The sequence below is a fragment of the Lonchura striata genome, chromosome 5 (assembly GCF_046129695.1).
Source record: "Lonchura striata isolate bLonStr1 chromosome 5, bLonStr1.mat, whole genome shotgun sequence".
Taxonomy (NCBI): Eukaryota; Metazoa; Chordata; class Aves; order Passeriformes; family Estrildidae; genus Lonchura; species Lonchura striata.
Window position 1 is genome coordinate 56,761,959 of NC_134607.1, and position 21,266 is coordinate 56,783,224.

General features: G+C 43.0%; 2 protein-coding genes across 2 annotated transcripts; both read left to right on the forward strand.

Annotated features, from left to right (window-relative positions):
- Nucleotides 1-6,013: 6,013 nt before the first annotated feature.
- MGP (matrix Gla protein) lies at nucleotides 6,014-12,192 on the forward strand. Its single transcript, XM_021552739.2, has 5 exons — nucleotides 6,014-6,125; nucleotides 8,755-8,905; nucleotides 9,692-9,727; nucleotides 10,898-10,973; nucleotides 11,814-12,192. Exons 2-5 carry the CDS (start codon nucleotides 8,845-8,847, stop codon nucleotides 11,953-11,955), a joined length of 315 nt encoding a protein of 104 aa, XP_021408414.2. The 5' UTR covers nucleotides 6,014-6,125; nucleotides 8,755-8,844; the 3' UTR covers nucleotides 11,956-12,192.
- A 3,148-nt stretch (nucleotides 12,193-15,340) lies between these two features.
- LOC110483144 (osteocalcin) lies at nucleotides 15,341-19,404 on the forward strand. The gene is made up of 4 exons (XM_021552827.2): nucleotides 15,341-15,465; nucleotides 15,960-15,995; nucleotides 17,786-17,855; nucleotides 19,064-19,404. Exons 1-4 carry the CDS (start codon nucleotides 15,399-15,401, stop codon nucleotides 19,191-19,193), a joined length of 303 nt encoding a protein of 100 aa, XP_021408502.1. The 5' UTR covers nucleotides 15,341-15,398; the 3' UTR covers nucleotides 19,194-19,404.
- The last annotated feature ends 1,862 nt before the right edge of the window (nucleotides 19,405-21,266 follow it).

Below are 21,266 nucleotides of genomic sequence, written 5' to 3' on the forward strand. Positions count from 1 at the left end.
GTACTGGAGTCTTGCTCTTTTTCTTGTACACCTGTCCTGGCTTTCCTTCCAGTGCCTGGCTAAAAGGATCATGAGACAAAATGGAAAGAGCTCTGAAAGAAACTTATTACTAGCAGATGACTTCCAAAACTGCAAAACAGCTTGAGTTGGGTTTGGATAAAGAGTTTTCCATACTGAGGACATCATAAGAGGTCTTTAAACTGCCTTTATACAGGCAGTACTTTATACTGGTCTTTATTCTGATACTCCATTTTGAGGTGATTATTGTTGCAATATTGAAGTAACAGAGGACAATGCAAGACACTATAGAAAGCAAAGGTTTTTTTATTTCAAACCACACAGATTTCACTCACTCAGACTAACACCCTCATAACCACATATTCATAGGCACCAGAAGGCATTTATTCATACTATTCCACTTTCTTGCAATTACATAGACGATTTAATTCATGGGCTCTGGAGTTCTCATCATGTCTCCAGTGTTTCTCTTAGTTTGGCCACTACATGTTCATTTTAGATGCGTCTTTTGCATCCTGCAGGAGTTGGCAGTAACTGTCATCTTTTTTGCCTCTATCCTTTCCCACCTCTGAGTATCATTAGAACTCATCCTCCTTTGTCTCCTCATCTAGGTATCTTACAGCTCAATCTTGTTCTTCATCTAAGCACTATCATCTCCAGACATTTAATTTCTTTTTTATTTTATGAAGTCTTAGGTGCACTTTGCCTCTTGTTTTAGCACTTAACTGGTTTTAAACTGTGATTTATTTTCTTCCCCTAGTCTGGATCCCCTGAGGATCTGTGTCAATATGCTGGGATCTTAATGGTCTGCTAATCCAGCTTCCATCAATAGGGGCTGTTCTTATGCCTTTCTTCCCAGTGTTTCTGCACCCAGACCTCTTATTTTTCTCCATTTCTATTATTTTATTGTTTCTTTTATAATTTGAAGAAAATTGGGACCACTAATGACACAGACACCTCTCACAGAATGGTGTGTTTTGGAGTCCAGTGCCATTTTAGGAAGAAGGAGAAACTAATCTAAAAGATCAGATTTATCACAGAATCATTGAATATACTGAGTCAGAAAGGACCCATCAGGATCATTGAGTCCAACTCATGGCCCTCAGCAGAAAACCCCAGGAATCACACCCTAAGTCTGAGAACATTTTCCAAATGTTTATTGAATTCCTTTTATCTTTCCTTCTCCTTTTAAAATTATTTCCTGCTTTATGTGAACACAACATTTCTTAATAAAAATAATCATTTTCCAAGTTTAATGCACATAAAAGAAATATGAATCCAAAAAGTTTATAAACAGTATGAAATTAATATTAAGGAAGGTCATCAAGTCAAATGATTTAACTATCATGTGATATTAGGAATATTAGTATAATTTGTAGTTATGCACAAGAAGATAAGAGTAATCAGATTTCATCCTTCAATAAATAAGAATGCCTTTCTTCTTGCCACAAACAGCATTTCACAATTAGCTGTGTATTGTGTATTTCCCTCCACTCCCTAGCATTCCTTTGTACTCCATCTGATGTTAACAACAGAGGCCACGACCACGGGCTTGACGTGCCACAGAAAAATTTATTTGCTTACTGAAGACAACATTTATGATCCTTTAGATATTGAACTAAGATAGAGCAAAGAAACAGATATAATACTACAGGGATGCTTGTAAATACTTTAGTGACCTGCATTCAAGACAGAAAGAACATAAATGTTTCAATCCAATCTTGCCTTCACAAGGGCTGGCAGGATCTAAGATGCTATCCTAAGTATGTTGTTAAAAAAAAAAAGAAGCATTATTGTTATTTTTTTATTTACCAGATGGATGAGAAGAGCAAAACCACAGCTGCTTTCTTATCTCTTCCCATGTCTGTACAGGAAATAAGGCGGGTAAATCTCATCTGATCCCAAAGAATTAATAAGGTCAGGAAATTTTTGTGTTCATGTGGTGAAGCAAGGGGGATGGGTGTGGAAAAAGAAGAGAGATTTCTGTTCCCTTTTCCCATAAGAGTGCAGCCCAGAAGCGTGCTCTGTTTATATAGACAAAGTTTGAACATTTTGTTTGCCCTGTTTTTCATAGAATTCTTGAAGTACAAGAAATGCAAGTTTCTTATATGGGTTATTTAATCTTTACACAAGAGCTTCCGCCAATTTTTTCAACATCCAAGTAATATTAATATTATCCTGTCTCTTCCTTCTTTCCCGGACTGAAAGAGAAATATGCTGATCAGTGTATGTGGACATGTGTGGGTGGGTGGGGGTGAAGCCAAAGGAAGCAACAGAGTTAGCTCTTAGCCCTGAAATGTCTTGGTTGCTTTATTCAGTGAACTGAATAACCTTGGTCTGACTTCTGTGAAATTTTAGTCTTCTCTGCTCATGAACTTCCTATTACCAGCCAAACACAGCTGCTCTGGCAAGTCCTGGCCAAACAGAGATAGTCAGTCTTTGAGGTAACTCAGTGATATCCCACGGAGGGTGCTCAGCACTGGAGTTGAAATCTTGAGCCAGGCTCACTTTTTTCCAACAAGCAGAACTGGAGAGCAGTGAGCTCCCATTAGGCTGTAGTGCTGACTCCAAACGCTCCTGTATTCATAGCCAGACTGAGATTTTTCTAGGACACCGGGCTTTGTTTTGAAGCTTGATGGATTACAGGGAGTAACTTTGAGTATCACAGCTGCATACAGGTTATGTCTGGACACTAATTTCTGAATTTCAATATGGTAAATGAAATTTAATTTTGCCACCACTAACATAATGCAGTGCTAAAAGCCTCCCCAGTTTACCAACCAACCAATCAATGAACCCCCACAGCTCACCAACTATAAACTTCTCCTTATGGTCATGATTAATGTGGAGAGGCGCCCAAATTCTGTAAGTCAGAGTAAGTGGAAGACGAATTATCCTTTCACCCTCTGAATTTGTTCAGGAAAGAAGGATCTGAGCCTTTAAATGATATTTATTTTCAGTCCTGCTCCTTAGCCCTGGGATACTGAGCGACCATTTGTCCCAGAGCCCAGAGTGGCATCCTTTAGGTTGAGCATGCAGGTGTACTCCATATCCATGAGCAGGAGAAAGTTACTGGCAGTTATTATGTAAGATGGAAAGGGAAGCTTCTAAACTGCCCAAAATGTTGAAGGAAGCATGAAAGAAAAGAGCTGTAAGATGGTGTGGAAGCTTTCCCACCCACAGAAGACTGACACTACTTGTGAGCTTCAGACAGTGGTTTTTACAACAGTCCTAAGACTGCACATAGATCCACCTTGTTAGAACCAATATGTATTTTCAAACTGGAAATTGTTATTTTTGCAGAAAGTTGTAATGCTGGGGGCAAAATATTCCTCAGGGGAAAGGTCAAGACAGATTTCAAAGATATGTGTTTAAATATTTTTGAAGGGAAAACCCCCATCACTTAATTGTTATGAAATTACTCTTTTTTGCTCATTCCATCATGAAAGTGGAAATTAGTCATTGCAGTTATTTTGAAAAAAATTGTTTGATTGATATGAAACTAGATTTTCCTGTTTATGTGCTCCCCCTTTCTTTTAATCTTTAGAAATTTTTAAATCTTGTTTTGAAATGTTTTTTTTTCCCCCTCAGGTTTAATCAGCATCTCAACTAGTTTTTAGTTTTGGATGGCTGAATGAGTTTGCTTCCAGAGCTAACACATATTCAGATATGTATATCAAGTTCTTTAAATATCTGAAATGTGTTCTGTTTATTTTTATTTCATAGTCTTTTGACTAGCTTCTGTGTTTAAAAACCATCTCCCTTTCTAAAGCTTAGTGTCAGTATGCTAGTTTCCAGCACGATTTATTCCATGAGGTTGTTGACTTTAATTATATTGTGGATAGTCAAACACTCTTACTTAGTGGCTCAATTATTCTTGCTTCTTGGACCAGTTCCTAGGTATTACTTAGGACTAAATGGAAAAGTAAAAATAAAGTCTTGTTTTCTCATGTGCTGTAGAACTAGTTGTTCTAAGAAGCACTTGTTTATCAGGTTGAGAAATCTCTTAGTAAGCCATAGACCATGTGGTGGCTGACTAACTTACGGCCTGAAACACAGAAGCAAATTTGGAAAGGACTGTCCAAATTGGTAAGTCTAGTTACTTGATACTCTGGGCAAACTGGGTTTGGAAACCCTGCTCTCTTGCAGAGCTTATAGGGTTTATTCCCTTACTGGAGCACTCAGCAACTCTGCTGAAGCCTTCCTAGCATGAGCTGGGCACTCAGTGAGGGAGACATAGATGTGGATCATGGCTTTAAAGACAGAGGCTGGAAATGGGACTTCTCCTAATCATGAGAGCTGTGGACTGTGACACAGCCCTTGGGGGGTACTGGAAACAAAACCTGACTGCATTGTCCTGCTGGAAAAGCCTTGAGGTCAATGCAGAGGTGAAGAGGCTTAGCAACTCCTGCTGGCTATGGTGAAAAGGTCTGTCATTTTGGGTGTGAGTGTAAATCATATTTTAGTCCTCATCTATAGCACATCCCACCAGAATTATTTCATGAAGGGCCTGGGCCATGCAGAGGAATCCTGCTGAGGTCTCCCTGGTAAGATAAGGATCTTCTGTCCTTGCCTTTATGATTGTTGGTTCACAGCTCTTCTTTTTGTTTCCCAATTACTTCTAGCTTATGAGCTTTTAATTTACAGCAGAATTCTTACTGCTAATGCCAATGGCAGACCTTGACCTTGTGCTGTTGCATATTATTCTGTTCCTGTTAATGAAGATTTAAAGGTCATCCTTTTCATCCTGTATGAGATCTCAGACTTGCTTTTTACTGCTGCTGCCCTCTTGCTTTGTGTTATTGACAAAATTCCTCAACATGCATTCATTTTTAATGCCCATCATTAAGAGAAGTAAAGTAAATCTAATCCCAAGAGAATTTCAATGGACAATTTCTCATAATTTCTCTTTTCCACTGCTTAAGCTTTTGCCCCATTTTTTCTGGTTCCTTACCATCTTGCCATTTTGGTTTTAACACCCATTTTCTCCTACTTAACTAAGAGTTTGCCAGATGGCACCGGGGCCAATGATTTACCAGTATCTAGGCAGATGAAGGTGACCAGATCTTCTGAGTCCTGATTTCTTTCAGGGTTCAGGATGTCATGGGGTTGAAACTGAGATGACCCCAAAGGGTGGTAGACAAGGACAAGAAATGCCCTCCTGTTTGAACTCCTTTTCAAAGGTGGTTCCTGATCACGTGCCCTTTGCCTTGAGGACAGATCAAGATTGCTGTTCTCAGGAGCTGAGGACCAACAGCTGCCTGTACAAGGACACAAGTAATGTGGTACCTTGTTGCCACAAAGAAGTCTAAACTTTCCCCAAACTCACAGAGCACTGTTAGGAGGTAAAACCCTTGGACAGGAACTGCTCACTGTTCTTTGTCCAAACAGTGGCGGTTCTTTATCTCCATGGACATGCTATAATTTCCATTTTGGGCCAGAAACCCAAAGCCCAGTCCAGCAGTCACATGTCCTGGCCTGCCCAGCACTGCTCTGAGTCCAATGTGAGCAGAGGGTGCACTTCAGGGGTTTGGGTGTGTGTGTAGCATGTGTCACTTTTGGGGTTTTCAGAGCTGACACCTTTGTTATGTGAGTTTTCAGTCTGATATTAGCCTGCCATTAAGAGGGGGGATGAGTTGTAAAAGCAGCATGAAATGAGATGGGAGAAGGCTCCTGCCCTACTGTTCCCTGAGGAAGAACAGGTGTCCTGGTTAGCACTGTAGCTTGAGATAGAGACAGCCAGAAAAGGAGGGGGTGAAAGCTGAGTGGGTTCTTGCAACAAAGAAGGAGACTGGAGCTTGTTCCCATATCTCTGTCCACTCACTGCTCCCAGGCACAGAAAGGCAACCTGGCAACCCCTCTAGCTGCTGGTGTGTGCTCTGGCTCTCTCCCTTTTGGCTCAGCTCTTTGATGTTGCTGGCTTCCCGGCTGTGGGCAGAAGGTGGTTCTGATGGTAGCCTGGGGGTGGATCAAGAGTGGGAGAGGGGAGGAGTCACTGATCGATGCTAATGAATAAAAGGTCCCTCTTCTTCGGTCCAGGGTCCAAGACACCAGGAGAGCTGCCCCCTGAGACAAGAGCTGCAGACTGGCAGGGAAGCGACAGCTTAGTGAGTATTCAGGGACTGCCTTGCTTTTCCTGGACAGCTGCTTATTATCATTGCCTTGCTGGTGCTTCACTGCTGTAAAATGTTAGGAGTGTTTCATACAGCGTGAAGTGTTGTGATTTTCCACTCCAGCAGCAGACATATCAAGGCTGCTTTTCTGATCCCTTCTTTATTTGTGAGTCTACAGGGATCTTCCTGGCATGTGCAAATTTGTCTTAGCTCCTTTCTGTACTTCTAACCAGTGGATGCTGCAACAAAGCAGAGGGATTGGGCTCCCTGTGCTGCATGGTATGTTACCCCCAGGGCAGCCACTGTTGTTGAGTAGGGGAGATGTGTGCTGGGCAAGTATGGAGTGCAGGGGGAGCAGAAAGGAGTACTTTTGCAAGAGGAAGAATTCCCCGAAGGAGAATTGCTGGAATAGGGCTGTGAAGCTGGCATGTTCATTCATCCCTTGAAAAATGTATTGCTTCTGTGGTAACAAATGAAACATTTGGGTTAAAGTGGTGTTTGTGGCTGTTCTCCTGTGGTTGATGGCAGAGTATGATCCAGGCATTCTAGGATTAGAATCCTCTGAAATGGGAGCAGAGAGCTCTGCCCTGAGTGAAGACAAATAAAGAGGGTTTGGCTTGAAAGTGCATTTGAGTTTCCCACTGGGCAGCCTTGCTTTCATTCCAAAGTACACCCAGCACCTTCCTCTCTGTGCCCCATTGCTTTCCCACTGGGGTCTGTCCTCCAGCTTCTCCCTTGTGCTTTTCTTTCTTAGCAGCTACTGTACAAGACATTTGTGAAACCTATAAATTCCACATTCAACAGTAAGTCCAAAACTTCTAAGTTCTAAGAAATGAAAAGGATCCCAGAGCAGAGAATTTCCTTAAAGAGACTGGAGTGGCAGGGCACAGAGCAGCAGCAGCAAAGTCTCAGTTCCCTTTGACCTTGTATTTATAGCAAACTTATGGCTTTCCCCCAAGTTTTCCTCCTCATTTCAGGCTAAGCACTGAACAGGCAAGAAGTGGATGTGTATGGGGGGGGCCTTGATGGTGCAGGATTGAGCTGCTCTCCACATGGGGTGGGATAACAGGGATGAAGAGAAATTCTTTCTCTTTGGTCTGAAGTTGAAGTCCCTGGTCAGCTTTTCCTCCTGAGAATGAAGGCTTCAAGTAAAGGTCCTGAGTTTGACATTGAAAGAGTAAATTGCAAAGCCCAGAGTAATCTTTTTCCAATGAATTTCAGTTCTCACTGATGAAGTGTTAGGCTCTGGATAAATGTCCCTGCAGTTCTTGGCTGTGTTACCTTCAGTGCAACTTCATGGATTGACCTCTGAAGGTGACATCAGTGACAACGGCACAGTGGTTTGGGGAAAATGGTCTGCACCCAGAGTGTGTTCACTTTGCATCCTGTCAGTGAGAAATCCTGATACCTGCATATACACATAGACAAAACAGGCAGTAGTCACAGCTTGGATGAGACATAAGAATGCTCCTGGGGCTTAGATTCATTCCCAGGCAGTGTCTGGGGTCCCAGCCCCATCACCGATACCTGGGGAGGGCTGGCAGGTAGTGGGTGCCCCCCCCCTCCCCCCCCCCCCATCCCTACCTTGTCTCTAGCAAACTCTTTCCTTTTCACTCAGCAGGGATAGCCATCTCTGTAACTCCTTTCTCTTTTACTGCTTTCTACTGTTCCAAGAGTTGGAGAGTGGAACACCTGATGTTTTGTCCATCTCTGCTGCCCATGATATTGGATCTAGTCAAATTCTTTTAGATGTTAAAAGACAAGGTAATTCTCTCTGAGACTGCTGGCCTTGAAGATCCATCCCAGATGAAAAGCCTTATGTTGGCATGTGCCTTTGGTGCCCATGAGGCAAGGACTGCTAGTGCTAGACCAAAGAGGGAAATGTTTGCCTCTGACTCCACCAAGATGCTGTCCTTTGGACTGGAAGAGGAGTCTGGGGTCAGCACCACAGTGAGAGCCTTCAAAGATAGAGCTCTGGGTGCTGCTGTCATCTCAATGCAAAAAACATGATCACACCAGCAGAGGGATTCTTTCAGGTTGCTGCATGGCACTTCTGAAGCAATAAAATAGGAGATGAAAAGGGGCAGCAGGGTTGTATTCCTTCTCTGATAGCTGGCAGGCTGGCATTGCAGCAGAGGGCAGCTGGAGAGGGGGGGACTGAGTGGGACAGGAATGTTTGAAGCTTCATGCTCCATGTCTCCATCGGCAAAGCTGACAGAAGTGTTTGGGCTGGTTATATCCAGACAGAATATATTGAGGGCAAAGAGAGCAGATCAGAGGAAAAATCAGAAAAACAAACATTCATATTTGGGCTCAACACACACTTCTGCCTTTGGGCCCCTGGCAGCCTGTGAAATTCCTTCCACTTGCCTAGGCCAGCTTTTCTGAGTATGGAGTGCTAGTGACATGTTTGCCTCTGGATCATGTCCCCCAGGCCTGAGCTATGAGAGGAAGGGGGCATGCCCCTTCCTTCCCAAAACCTAATCCAGTCTGCTAATAGAGGATGTTTTGTAATAGCTCCAAGAAGAGTGTGTACCAGCTAGCTGTCACCTTGCCCAGGCTCTTTCATGGGCTTCCTCCTAGCTCTGTTTTCATAATAAACATTCCACTGCTAATTTTGCAGTCAGCCCAGGATCTCCAGCTACCCTCAGTTAGAAGAAAGCAAAACTCAGTGAGAAATACAGAGTGAGAGATTCGTCCTTGCACTGGCACAATGCGCACTCTCGTCATCCTTACACTCCTGGCTGTCTTGGTGGTGGCTGCCACTTCCTATGGTAGGTGACCTTTATTACTGGGTAGAATGAAAACTCCAAACCTGCAGACATTTCTGGGTCTGTTCAGATGTTTGTTATTTAACTTTGTGTCTTCTTTGCCCTTAACTTGATCTCTTGCCTGCTTTCCTACCCTTGTGTTAGATCCTCCTAGGCCTGATCCAGAACTGTTACTGCCAGTCACTGGAATTCACGGTCCAGGATGCTTCAAACCCTTCCTCTTTGTTCCAGCTCACCTCACAGACTGCTCCTCTTTTTGTCCTGCTGTTGTCTGAACTGTGATAAGTGTGGTAATTCTTAATTATTCCTTGCTAATGGGAAGATATTCCTTTTTACTTTTGTAATATCATCCCCTTTTCCTGGTGAGGCACACAGTTCCATATTGGTGGAATTAAGATGCTGCTTCATGCAAGATTCGAGTGTATTTCACTGTGCTAATCCATTCTCTAAGAACACATGCAAGCTTTGAAGGCAAATTGGTATCCTATCACTGTAGTGTCAGGAGCAGAAGGTGAAGAACTGTGCTGGAGAATCAGGCTGGATGACCAAGTGTGAGTCTGGAAGCACTGACTAAATCACCAGGTAGCTGTCTATTAAATTCCTGAGCACTTTAACCTCCTCATATCAATTCTAGGTCACACCACTGATCCCTTTCTCTTCCTTTTAAAGATGTGCCTTAAAACCTGGCTTCTCTGATTTCTGTGTGTATTCTGTTGATCTGTGGTACATGAAATACTGAATCCCATCAACACAGTGTCATAATACATGTTTCATTCTTTCTTTCCACAGAGTCCCATGAGAGCATGGAATCCCATGAGTATCTCAGTAAGAGACTTTTTTACTATTTTATTGAATTTGCAGAGTGCTACAGACATGTCCAAGATAATTTACTCATACTCCTATTAGGGATAAAATAGGTAGAACAACTGAGCCCAGGGAAACTGAATTTACTGAGTGATGGAGTTTCAGAATGAAAAGGGAGAGAGTTAAAAGAAGACTTCACATGTTTTGGCACATGCTCATACCACTATTTTGCATAGAATATAATGAGAATTGGAAAACAAATTTTGAGAACAGAGCTCAGGTCTCTGTTACATGTACCAAACTGACACTAGAAAAGGACATTGGTCAAAAAGCTCTACGATGAGCATGGAAAGAGCCACTGTAGAAAGCCATGTACAGAATTTATTCTCCCTGAAGTACAAGGAGAGCCTTACTCTAAGCACCTTGGAAGCAGGCATGGTGTGTGAATAGGAGGGATCCTTTGGCTGGAAGAGGGAGAGAGAGTGTCACAGGAAAAGCATGAAAAGGGTGAAGGGTGTCACTTTGGAACCAGCAATATCCTGGAGAGGTTAAAGAACAGGTGAATCAAAATGAAAAAGAAATTAGGACATTAGGACATCTGGAAGAAGGATTTCACAAAGCAGATAGTCAGCAACACAAAGGCACATATGGAAGCCAAATGATATCCATAGACTCCTGACCTCTGCAACAGGACTGTGATGTTTCTCAAAAAAATCAGAAAGGACATTTGGGCCCCTCAGTCCAAAACTGCCCCACAAACTTCTCAATGACTGTCTAACTTTGGAGGCAGAGAGAATCACTCATGCCCTTCCTGTGCACAATTTCACAGTTCTTGTAGTTCTTTTGAGAGTGCTCAGATGTCCCATGGTCTGTGTAGCTTGGTGCCTACCTGTTCTGGGCAAGCTCCACTCAATCAGAGGGACTGTGGCAGCAAAATCACAGTATCATTCCTCTGGGTTATTTGAATAATATCAGAACACGACCAACATGGGCACCTCTGTACAGGCTGCATTACCCACTGAGAGAGCCTATACATGAACCAGCCAGGGGACAGGAGGGAATATTAAAAGGTCTTGGATTTAATTGTACATGGGAGGGGAGACAAGGAGGCTGTTATAAAGGAGGAAGCCAGCTTTTGTTGAAATCTGGCATTGAAAAAGTGCCAGTCTGAATAACCCCTTGCCTTTTCAGATCCCTTCCTCAACAGGCGAAGGGCCAATGACTTCATACAAGCTGACACAAGACTAAGAGCCATCACTCAGGAGAGGTATGCCATGGCCTCAGGATGCTGAGCTTGACAGATTCCTCCTTGCCAAGAGAGGCTGTTAGCAGGGGTGGCAGCCAGGGTGACTTGTGAGAAGCCTCAGTCCCTCTTTTAATGTGAGGTACTTTTTAATTCCCCAAACCCAGGAAAAGTAAGAATTCAGATAACAGAAAGCATGTCCTTAGATTTAGACACATGTCACATGCTGAGAAGACTGAAAATTTTTTCTGAAGGAAGCACCAACAGAAGGAGAGGGAATTAATGTGGGATGGTCGGAAAGAAAGATCAGTTTGAGAGCTTTTTCGAGTTCTCAGATTTCATGCAGAACTTGCATGACTTTTTCTAAATCAAAGGGTCATCTGAGGGCCTCCTTGCCTCACTTATAAAATACAGGTGTAACCAATTTCATGCCTTATTCAAGGCTTGTGAAAATAAAGACTGAAATACGGAAATAATCTCTTGGCGAGGCATAAGACAAACCTTCTCCTCAGTACCAGGTGACCTATTTCAGGTATTTTTTTCTATGTATATGTTTGGGAACGAGCAGAAGAGCTGAAGAACGCAGGCTAGGGAAGGCTTCCTCCAGCTGAGACAGGAGCCATTCCCCTCTCCCCACCACCTTACTTAGCCCCTAAATAAAAGGTTGCCTGAGGAGGCAAAACATTCCTGCTGTAGTCCCTGGGTATGGTGAGCACAGAAGCTGGCATGCTAAGAACCATGTAGCTGGATGATGGACTCTAATGGTGGATCCTTAATCCAAGCAGGGAGTTTTGGAACAGGAAAGGGCTGTAGGCAGATATTTAAGATCTCAGCATTTACCCCTCTTCTCTCCTACCTTTACAGGATCAGGGAGCGTAGTAAGGCACCCCAGGAGCATCAGAGGGAGCTCTGCGAAGACTACTACCCTTGTGAAATGTACGCTTTTCGCCATGGCTACGCTGCTGCTTACAAGCACTATTTTGGGGGGAGGAGGAGGACCAAGTAAAGAATGACCTGTCCCCACCCTGGGGCCTGGAGTCCAGGGTATCCTCCCCAAAATCGCAATGGCTCTGAAACATATTCAGTTGCTTGTATCCCTGTATGTTATCCTGCCTGCTTCTTCTCTCCCATGTAGCCATGGATTCCTACACTGTGTTAATTAGCGCTGAGCTGATGTAGCAGAGATCACAGAGAGTTCAGGATGTGGGTGTTTACTACAAAATAAATTGCTGGTTTGATACTATCTTCTCATGACTCACAGTATTTTGGAAGGGGGGTATGCAATTTTCCATAAAGGAACTGAATCTGTGTATCATACATTCTGTTGCAGATTATGGGGAAAAACATCATCACCTTGCAAGCATATGGCTATGGAACCTATAATGTTCTTGTTCCAGGTTCTACAAGTAGCTTCTTTCAGAGGTCACTGGACAGTTTCAGCTCCCAGTCTTAATCTAAAAACAGTGGTGTGTTCAGAATACAAATGCAGTTTTTGAAAATCAAGTCTTTCCTCAGCTGGGGAAACAAAATCGAGAAAGCACCTATTTAATCATAAAACAAAGTTAGGGTGAGAGTTGGTGACAAAAAAATCTTGTAAACTGCCTCTTGTTTATCTAGTTACCATCAGGTCCTGATGTTAGGTGCTCCTTTAGAAAGGAGTGTGTGGTCCAGACTTAACTTGTATTTCCCTTTGCAATCCCTTTCAAAACCCTTCCACTTGAAACTACACTGGTAGCACTTGAAAGCTGCAGAAAGTGAAGCTGCAGAGGGGCTCCTGGTGGTAAATAAATAGAAAAAAGAAATCCAACGTTTGGGGTCAGGCCCAACTTTGCTCACACAGAACAATTTCATTTGACTGTTCACAAATTGTTTGAAATCAAGATGTGGCTTGACCCTGCGCGCAAGTTACTGAGCCCCTCCTGGACCTCTGAGGAGTGAGTATGGCTGCATTCTGCTCACCATCACCAGGGCCTGTCCCCAGGCCAAAAAGCACCAGTGCTGACGTGTCCGAGAATTCTGTGCTGCTCTGGGCTTGACAGCAGCCACAGCAGCTGGGACACCCTTTGGTGTGATTTGTGTAGGAGACATAACATCTACCTCAGCTCAACACAGATGGTTTCAGCATTCACTTCTCTAGGCTTACACAGGCACCTGCAAATTATGGAAGCTGGAACGATTCATGGCATGCAATCAAAGTCTGTGATGTATAAAGTATCACATTGTTGACTAATCTTTGAAACAAAGTCTGGAGCCAAATCTACCTGGCCCATTAGAAACATGCTTCTCCTTCCAAAACATACTCCAAGGTTTGCCAGCTTTGAAACTGAATTTTGGAAAGGAATGTGATTTATTTATTGAAAACACTTCTGATAGGAAACTCCACCCTGACAGTTACTAAAGTTTTGTCCAGAGGAAAAAATGAGAGAGAAATAATTTTAAGGAAAAAGCCTGTACAGATTAGGTGCATTCACACACACTTGTTCCCTATGATCTCAAGTAGGTGAATCTTGTGATCACCAACCGGAGCAAACTCACATATGCTAAAATAAACAAGTCTGCAGTGTCTGGGTTTGACTTGATACAGTAACACCACCACAACAGAAGGCACAAGGTCTAGTGCTGTCTGGGTCTGTGTCCAGAAATATCCAGTGATTCCAATCCCCAGTTAACCAGCATAAATAATGAAAAACACCAGACATTTCTGTGGGATTTCATTAGCACAAGCAGCAACCAAACAGATTTAAGAGACTTCATGCTGTTTAGAAGGCTTGGGAAAAGATGGGAGGATAAATAAAGCTGTTTGGATTACTAGAATTGTACATTTATATATTTATATTATTTCAAGTATTCATCTGGAAGCATAACTTTCCTAGAATACCTATTATTTTTAGATGTTTATTTACTTTTTAACTGTTGCTCTTTTGCTGGAATAATATATATACAAGACCTTTTGCTGGATGTCATTAGTACATATATTCAACTTTCCTGGACTGTAGAAAAGTTAACAGGGACAAAAATTGGGGTTTATTTTAATCCTGAAAATTCTCTAAGCTAAAAGACAGTGTTTCTAAGAATTGGGAAAATCCCTAATAGCTCTGATTTTCCTTGGGAACCTCCTAAACTTTACTTCTGTAATCCTGCACGTGGGTCTGAAGAGGAGTAGATATGAAATGGAGGAAGATTATATCTCTCCTACACCAGAAAGAATAAGCACACTTGATTTAAAAAAAAAACACAAAACAACTACCCAAAGTTGGTCTCTTGGTCTGTTCAGCCAGGAGGAAACCTCATTGCAGTGTACATCCTCCTAAGGGGTAGTGGAGGGGCAGCACCGATCTCTATCTCTGGTCATCAGTGATAGTACCCAAGGGAACAGCTGGAACTGTGTCAGGGAATGTTTAGGCTGGATATCAGGAAAAGGGTTTTCACCCAGAGGGTGGTTGGGCACTGAACAGGCTCCCCAGGGAAGTGGTCACAGCACCACCCTGACAGAGCTCAAGAAGACTTTGAACCATGTTCTCAGGTACAGGGTATGAGTCTTGTGCAGGGCCAGGAGCTGGACTTGACGAGTCCCTTCCAACTCAGGTTATTCTGTGATTCTGCAGTTCCTATGCTTTTGTGGGATGTGGATTTGGTAACTTGGGTAGTGGGTTTGGGGAGCATGGGGTTATTGACACATAGCCCATGCAAGGCTCTTGCCATACCGAGTAACTTTAACCACTCAGGCCCTGAAGAATAAAACATTTTGGAGTCTAAATGTTTAATTGATTATTAGACAAGAGAAGCCAAAATAAAGCTTCTAAATTGTGAAGATTTCCAGGAGGAAAATATAAAGATCTTCCCTCAATTTAACTTCCAAAGTTTCAAAAGTATAAAAATCTCATCTCCAAAGTGATTCAGTGAAATTATGAAACTGTCTGAAAAACTACTGTTTGCCCTATGCAAACTGAATTACAGGTTTCTTTACCTTCAGGGTAATGAGCCAACGTGGGGTAGAGGAAACGGTCATCATTGTGTTCAGTCTCATTTGAGAAACTCCACATGAGAGACCTCCATCACGTGAAAAGAATTGCTCTATTTCAGTGTGTGCTGGTCTGGTCTCTCCTCTGGCTTTCTAGCATGACTGAATGACTTTCAAGTTTGTAAGAAAAATGATTTTTTAAAATCCAGTTGTTTTTCTTCAACAACACCATTCAAAACCTCAGATAAAATCTCTTGGAAATGCCCTGAGTCATGAGATGGATGCCAAAATGACTGCCAGGACCCAGTATATCCCAGCCCAAAGGACGGGCTTTGTTTTGGAGTACAGACATAGGAACACAAGCCAGATCCCTGATGTCTCCAAGAAATCAGAGGATATAAACTGCTGCCCAAAAGCAAGCCCCGGAGAACTTCAATAACCTCCAGGAAAGCTCTGAGGTTAGGGAGACTAGCACAGCCAAAGAAGACATGAGGAGTCTGCTGGCACTGCTGATGGTGACTCTGGCCCTGGCAGCACTCTGCTGTTGTGAGGAAGGTAAGGAGACATCTTCCCAGGAAGGCTCTCAGAGCACTGCTGAACCCTTCAGCTTGCTGTCAGCCTCCCGCCAGTCTGGGAGAAACACAGAGCTTTGGGAGGGAGGAGATGCAGCACCAGTCATTGCACAGCTTCAGGTCTCTGTTGGAGAGTCACAGATGAGAGAGGGATTGGGAACAGAGACCCCCATCTTTTGCTGGGCATTTTCTTCCACTGGTCAACACCCGCTCACCCCCACCTCAGTTGCATATTGAATTGCAGCAGAGAATTTGAACATTTTAATATCTTTAAGATTTCAACTGGTTTATCATTTAGTGTCTGTCTAAATGGTGGGTATTTCTAAAACCACTTTTGGAAGAAACAGACCTTCTGTGTAAGTGGGGGGAGCTGGATCTGGCCAGTCAGTGGTGGGATTCAGTTACAGAGGAGGACGACTCACAAGCATAGAAGGACTCACAAGCAGACTCCTTTCTGTCTGTCTGTCTGCCTTCCAGATCCCAAAGAACCCTCAGGATCTCTCAGCGCTGACAGTGAGTATATAATTCTGACTGATGCTCAGCTTCATTCTCCTGCATCTGCCTTCTCTCTTCCCTTTGATAGGTGTAAGGGCTGAACAAGAATCATGCTGAGTCTCTCTCTAACTCCTCCCCTTTTGCTCCCTAATGCAGTCCCGGAGGTGCAGGAGCATGTGCAGCAAGCAGAGCCCCTCTGGTGTGAGCAGGTGACACGAGGGCAGCGCTGTCCCTGCTGCTGCCCCAGGCGCCAGAGCCCACCAGCCGTGCCCTGGCAAGGCACAGATGCACCTGCCTCCTGTGAAACAGAGCTGTGTTGGTGGAGTCTCCCTGCTCTGACCCGGCTTCAGAGACCTGCCCAGAGTGACTGCTCATCCCCAGGCTGTTCTGAGAGCAGAAGCTGCCCACATCAATGGGTTGTGCCATCCCTGCCAAATCCTGCAACAAGGAAACCCTGAAAGAGGGGGACTTTCTTGGTTACTCCTGAGGGCTGCAGTCCCTCCTCTAAGGTCACCTGGGATGCTGGGATTTGTCCACCTTGGGCTGTTCACAACTTTTGCAGCAAGCTGATCCTGGCAAAATTCTGTATGGAAAGTCCTTTTTGTTCTCTCATGTCTTGCCTTTCTCACACTTTAAAGGATAACATTGCTGCTGAGAAGCATAAAAGCTGGTATTTTTCCAGTGAGCCAATACAAACACAGATTGGGAAAGAGAAAAAAAGATGTAAAGACTATTCAGGGAAAAGTGGTAGTTTTTGACAATTCATTAACTGGCAGTTTCTGTGTAGTCAGTATTTTGATCCAGACTAAACCTCTGTTTGCTAGAGATGGGATACCTCTCACATCCAAAGAGAAATACAGCCAAACACTCCATGATGATGAGGGAAGGGATAAACCCCACCATCTCCCCAAAGGCAGAGGTCTTGGAATCTTTTTTCCCCAGAGACAGCAACAATTTGGCAGTTTCCATGCTGAAAGGTTATTGGTGTGCTGCTGCCTGTGTTGCTGCTGTACCAGCACCTGTGCACACCTCTGCTGTTGTGGGACATCCCATGGAGCGAGGCTGTGCTGTGCTGAGCCCTGGCTTGGGCTGGGAGGTGCCTGTACCTGGTGTTTGTGGGGTCCTTCACAGCACCATGGTGTTTGCACAACGACAAATCAAGGGAGCAAAGAAGCAACTGTGCAGACATGATGTGTTAGTGGAGAGCAGGGGCAAATGCTCTCATGGCTGAAACATCTCTTATGTTCTCCGAGTTCTGAATGCTGGGATGTTTTTACATCTTGGGTGTATTTCTCACTGGGTGATATTTACTGTCACTGTTTTATACTCTTCACCTTTCACAGAACTCTGTACATGTGAGCATTAGTATTTCTGTGTGTTGCCTGTTGCTCATGGCTCATTGGAGGTGCTTTAAGGTCTTCTGGTTGGGATCCCACATCATTCTCAGTCAGAGTCCAGACACAAAAAAGAAGCCAAACTCTGAAATTAAGTAGCCCAGGGAGAGAGGGTGCCATTCTCCTAATTTTCTTCTTATTAATATTTTATGCCTTCAGCACATTTGCTGCAGACTCAGATTATGCTGTGTGATAAGGAAATGGAGTTTATGACAGAAAAAGCCCTTGCTTCATGGAGATATGAAGGCTGCAGTGGGGAGGGAGCTTTGAGTGGACAGTGGGATGGGGAGAGATGAATGGACCATTAGGATGGTTTGTGGCAGTCATTTGCTTGTGAAGAAAGTAGATTCTTTTCAGAGGTTGGACTGGTCTGTGTGTGCTGTGTCTCTAACCTGCTGTGCTCTCTCTTGGCAGGCATCAAGATTAAAAAAGAGGTCGCCAATGCCTTTGTGAAGAGGAAGAAGAGATCCAGCCCTTACGAATGGTAACAATTCAGGAGCTGGGCTGAGAGCTGGACCTGTGCTGAAGAGGGGGTGGGAAGGCCATAGGGCATGGCAAGGCATTATTTTGTTGTAGAGCTATGTTATTACCCTCATGTGCTGAAGGAAAAAGGCTGTAGGAGACATTCAGTAATGGAATTTTTTTTCCATTCTTTTTTTCATTAAAAGACATTTGAAGGCTCATAGCTGGAGTCTAGTATTCCTCCCAGGAAGAAAGACAGCATCACTTGTGCTAGCTATGGAGACAGGAGAATACAAGTCAGAAGCTGCTCCAACCTACAGGGTCATCAGGACCAATTTTTAGGATAATGAGAATCATAGAGCCTTGGTCATTGCCTCTGGTTTCCCACAGAGAAAGCACAGCTTTGTTGCAGGCATAAGGCTAGATCAGATTGGCTGTTCTTTCTGAAGCTGTAGAACATATCTTGTGCAGAAAGTAGACACAAAGATTTGGAGAAATCCCAGCTATTTGAGAAATTTCAGGTAATGCAAGGAAGTTCTTCATACATTTCCTGGAAGAGGTTGTTAAGCTACTGTTTCCAATACAGAAAGAAAGTAAAAATTCATGAGGTACTGGTGGGATTTCTGTGGTGGTGTGTACTGTCTTCAGGAAAGATTAACCAAACATAGAAGAGGAATTGAGAATGACATCCAAAGTGTATACCTGAGATTAAAAATTTTGGGCCTTCTTAGCCTAGCAAAAAAGAAAAGAAAAAAAACCTACATGGGGATAATGCTCCTGTCTACAATAGAAATGAGGATTGTTAGAGACAAGCATTTAAGCTAAAGGATAATAATGTCTAATGGGCAAAAATAAAGGTAAGCAGGAAATAATAAAATAGATATATAATTAAATAAATAACAACAACAACAATAAAATCCTGTGTAGGTGGGGAACGAGATTAAAAAAAAAAAGCCAAATCCTTAAAACTTTTGTGATATCCTTAGCTGATAAAACCTCAAGAGCAATTGATTTAAATTGGTTTCAATCCCATATTTCCCAGCATTGATCAAGTAGCTTAACCCTGAGTAAGCAGATGTTTAACTCAGCATAACCAGTCCCCTGTTGGGTCTCCCTGGAGGATTGCAAGTAGTTTTGCTTCAGAGGATCATTTCCTTCATGTCAGTGTCAGGTGTATGAACTGTCTCCAACTGCATTGGCTGAAACTGCAGAATGGCATCTCTGCTGCAGGTACTTGGAGTATTATAAAAGTCCGATGGAGCAGATGCATGAGCGCTGTGAAAACTACCCCCCCTGTGACTATCTCTCTGACCAAGTGGGATTTGCTTTGGCCTACAACCACTTCTTTGGGAGATACTGAGGATGGGAAGGCTTGGAATGCTTGTTTGCCTTGGAACACTCCAAACCCCACAGGAGAAAGAAGCTGTGGTTGGGAAGGAGGGAAGGAAAGCATCTGGACTGGCATCTTCTGTCGTTATCTCCCAACCATCTGGAACACCAAGGCAGGGATTATACCATTTGTTGAGCTTCCATTAACTTTCTTCTTTTCATCAATAAAGTTTCTCTTCACACATCTTTTGTGCTATTTTGAGCTTTACCAGAAGACTCTGTCTTATTTCCTTCCACCTGAATCCCCAGCACACAATATGTGGAAAATAGGGATTAGTTTAAAGAAAACCACTACATGCCTTAGAAAAAAATCACTAGATCTTTTATCCTCTTCTGCAAAATACAGGAGGACTATGGAAGAAGAATGTCATGTTCTGTGTAAATGTGATGGATCTGATCCTGGGATGCTCACTGTGAAGAAGGAAGAACACCTGCCTCCTCTTCCAATTAGTGGGAAAGTTCAGTATTTTCATGTAGAATAATCACATTAAATATGCACCACAGTAGGATCATTTGTAAAGGTAGAAGTGTGCAAATACTCTTGCATAGATAGCAATCAGCTTCTGGTACACTCTTCTGATTACTCTGTCATAAAATTTGCTGTATAGCAACAATAAATAAATCCCAAAAGGTGTGTTTAAGGAGTCCCTTTAGATCAGCCCTTGCATTTGTGTGCTGCTTTTCATGACTGTAAAAAAAGACCTCGAATTCTCTTGGTTCTGTATTTTGGTTTTGTTTTTTCCAACCAGCTTCTAGTAAAAATAAAAATACCTAGCAGGACAAAAACAAACAAACAAACAAACAAACAGCCCCAAAACAACAACAAAAAACAAAACAAACAAACAAAACCAAAAAAAACACCACCAACCCCCCAAAAAACCAAATAAACCTATTCTCCTCTGTTGCTTTTGCATTTTGCTTGAAACTAGAAGTACTTTAACAGTTAAAAAAAATTTAAAAAAAGAAGAAAAGAAAGCTATATACATTATAAAATGTTTATAAAAAGCTTTTTAAAAAAGAAAATTGGTTCAATAATGGATTGAAATTGGGCCAGTGTTTGGTTTATTCAAGACAATTGGTAGCTAAATATAGATAAATATACATATAAAATGTATGTGTATTTTTATCTACATATTGTCTTTCCTCTGCACTACTTCATTCTGTCCTCTGGCATTAATATTATACCTTAGCAACTTTGTGCATAACCTTCCTGATTTACTCTGTCAGCTTTCCTTCCCTGAGAGGTGGACAGCAGATCACACCTCCAAGGACAGGGACTGCAGATGCTCAGGAAACTGGCAGAAACCAAATCTCTCTGGTTACATGTGGTACAACCATCCTCAGCTGCTCATTGCAATAAATACTGCTTATGGAAACTGGGTTGGTGTGCTGCTTCTTTCTGTTCCTCTGCACAACCTTTACCTGTGGCAAAAGAGATGCCTGGAAGACATAGCCTGCTTTTGTGAACCCTGAGGAGCAGGAGCCCAGTGCATGAGGCTTCCTTCTCCTTTCCCATGCCCCAGAGTGAATCAGAAATTATGACATTGCAATATAGGTCATAGGTTCAACACTCTTGTGACACCGAGGGAGAGAAGGACCAGGCTTTGCCTGACTCACCCAGATCAGCTTTTCTCTGAAAAGCCTTGTCCTGCAGTAAGGACACAAGAGAAGTCTGCAGAGATGCTGCCAGTGTGAGCCTTGCTTGGCAAGCTGCTATGGCTTGCACTGGTGATGCTGATCTTGGCCAAGGAGAAGACACTTAATTAATATCTCTGCATGTCTTTGTCAAATGCCTGTGACCGGTTCCTCTATTGCCATAAACTAATGGGGCTTCCCTGCTCACAGTAAAATTCTCCTCTGAATGCCATCTAGTAAAAAATTACAGAGTGCTTTATTGAAAACAGTGAAATTTTTGCTTGGGAAAATACTAGAGAGATTAGCAGAATCCTAATATACAGTGTACTAATAATATAGGCGTGTTTTTGTTGTTGTATGGTTTTGTTAGCACAAAAAATTTCCTGTCTCTATTTGCATCTTTCTGTTA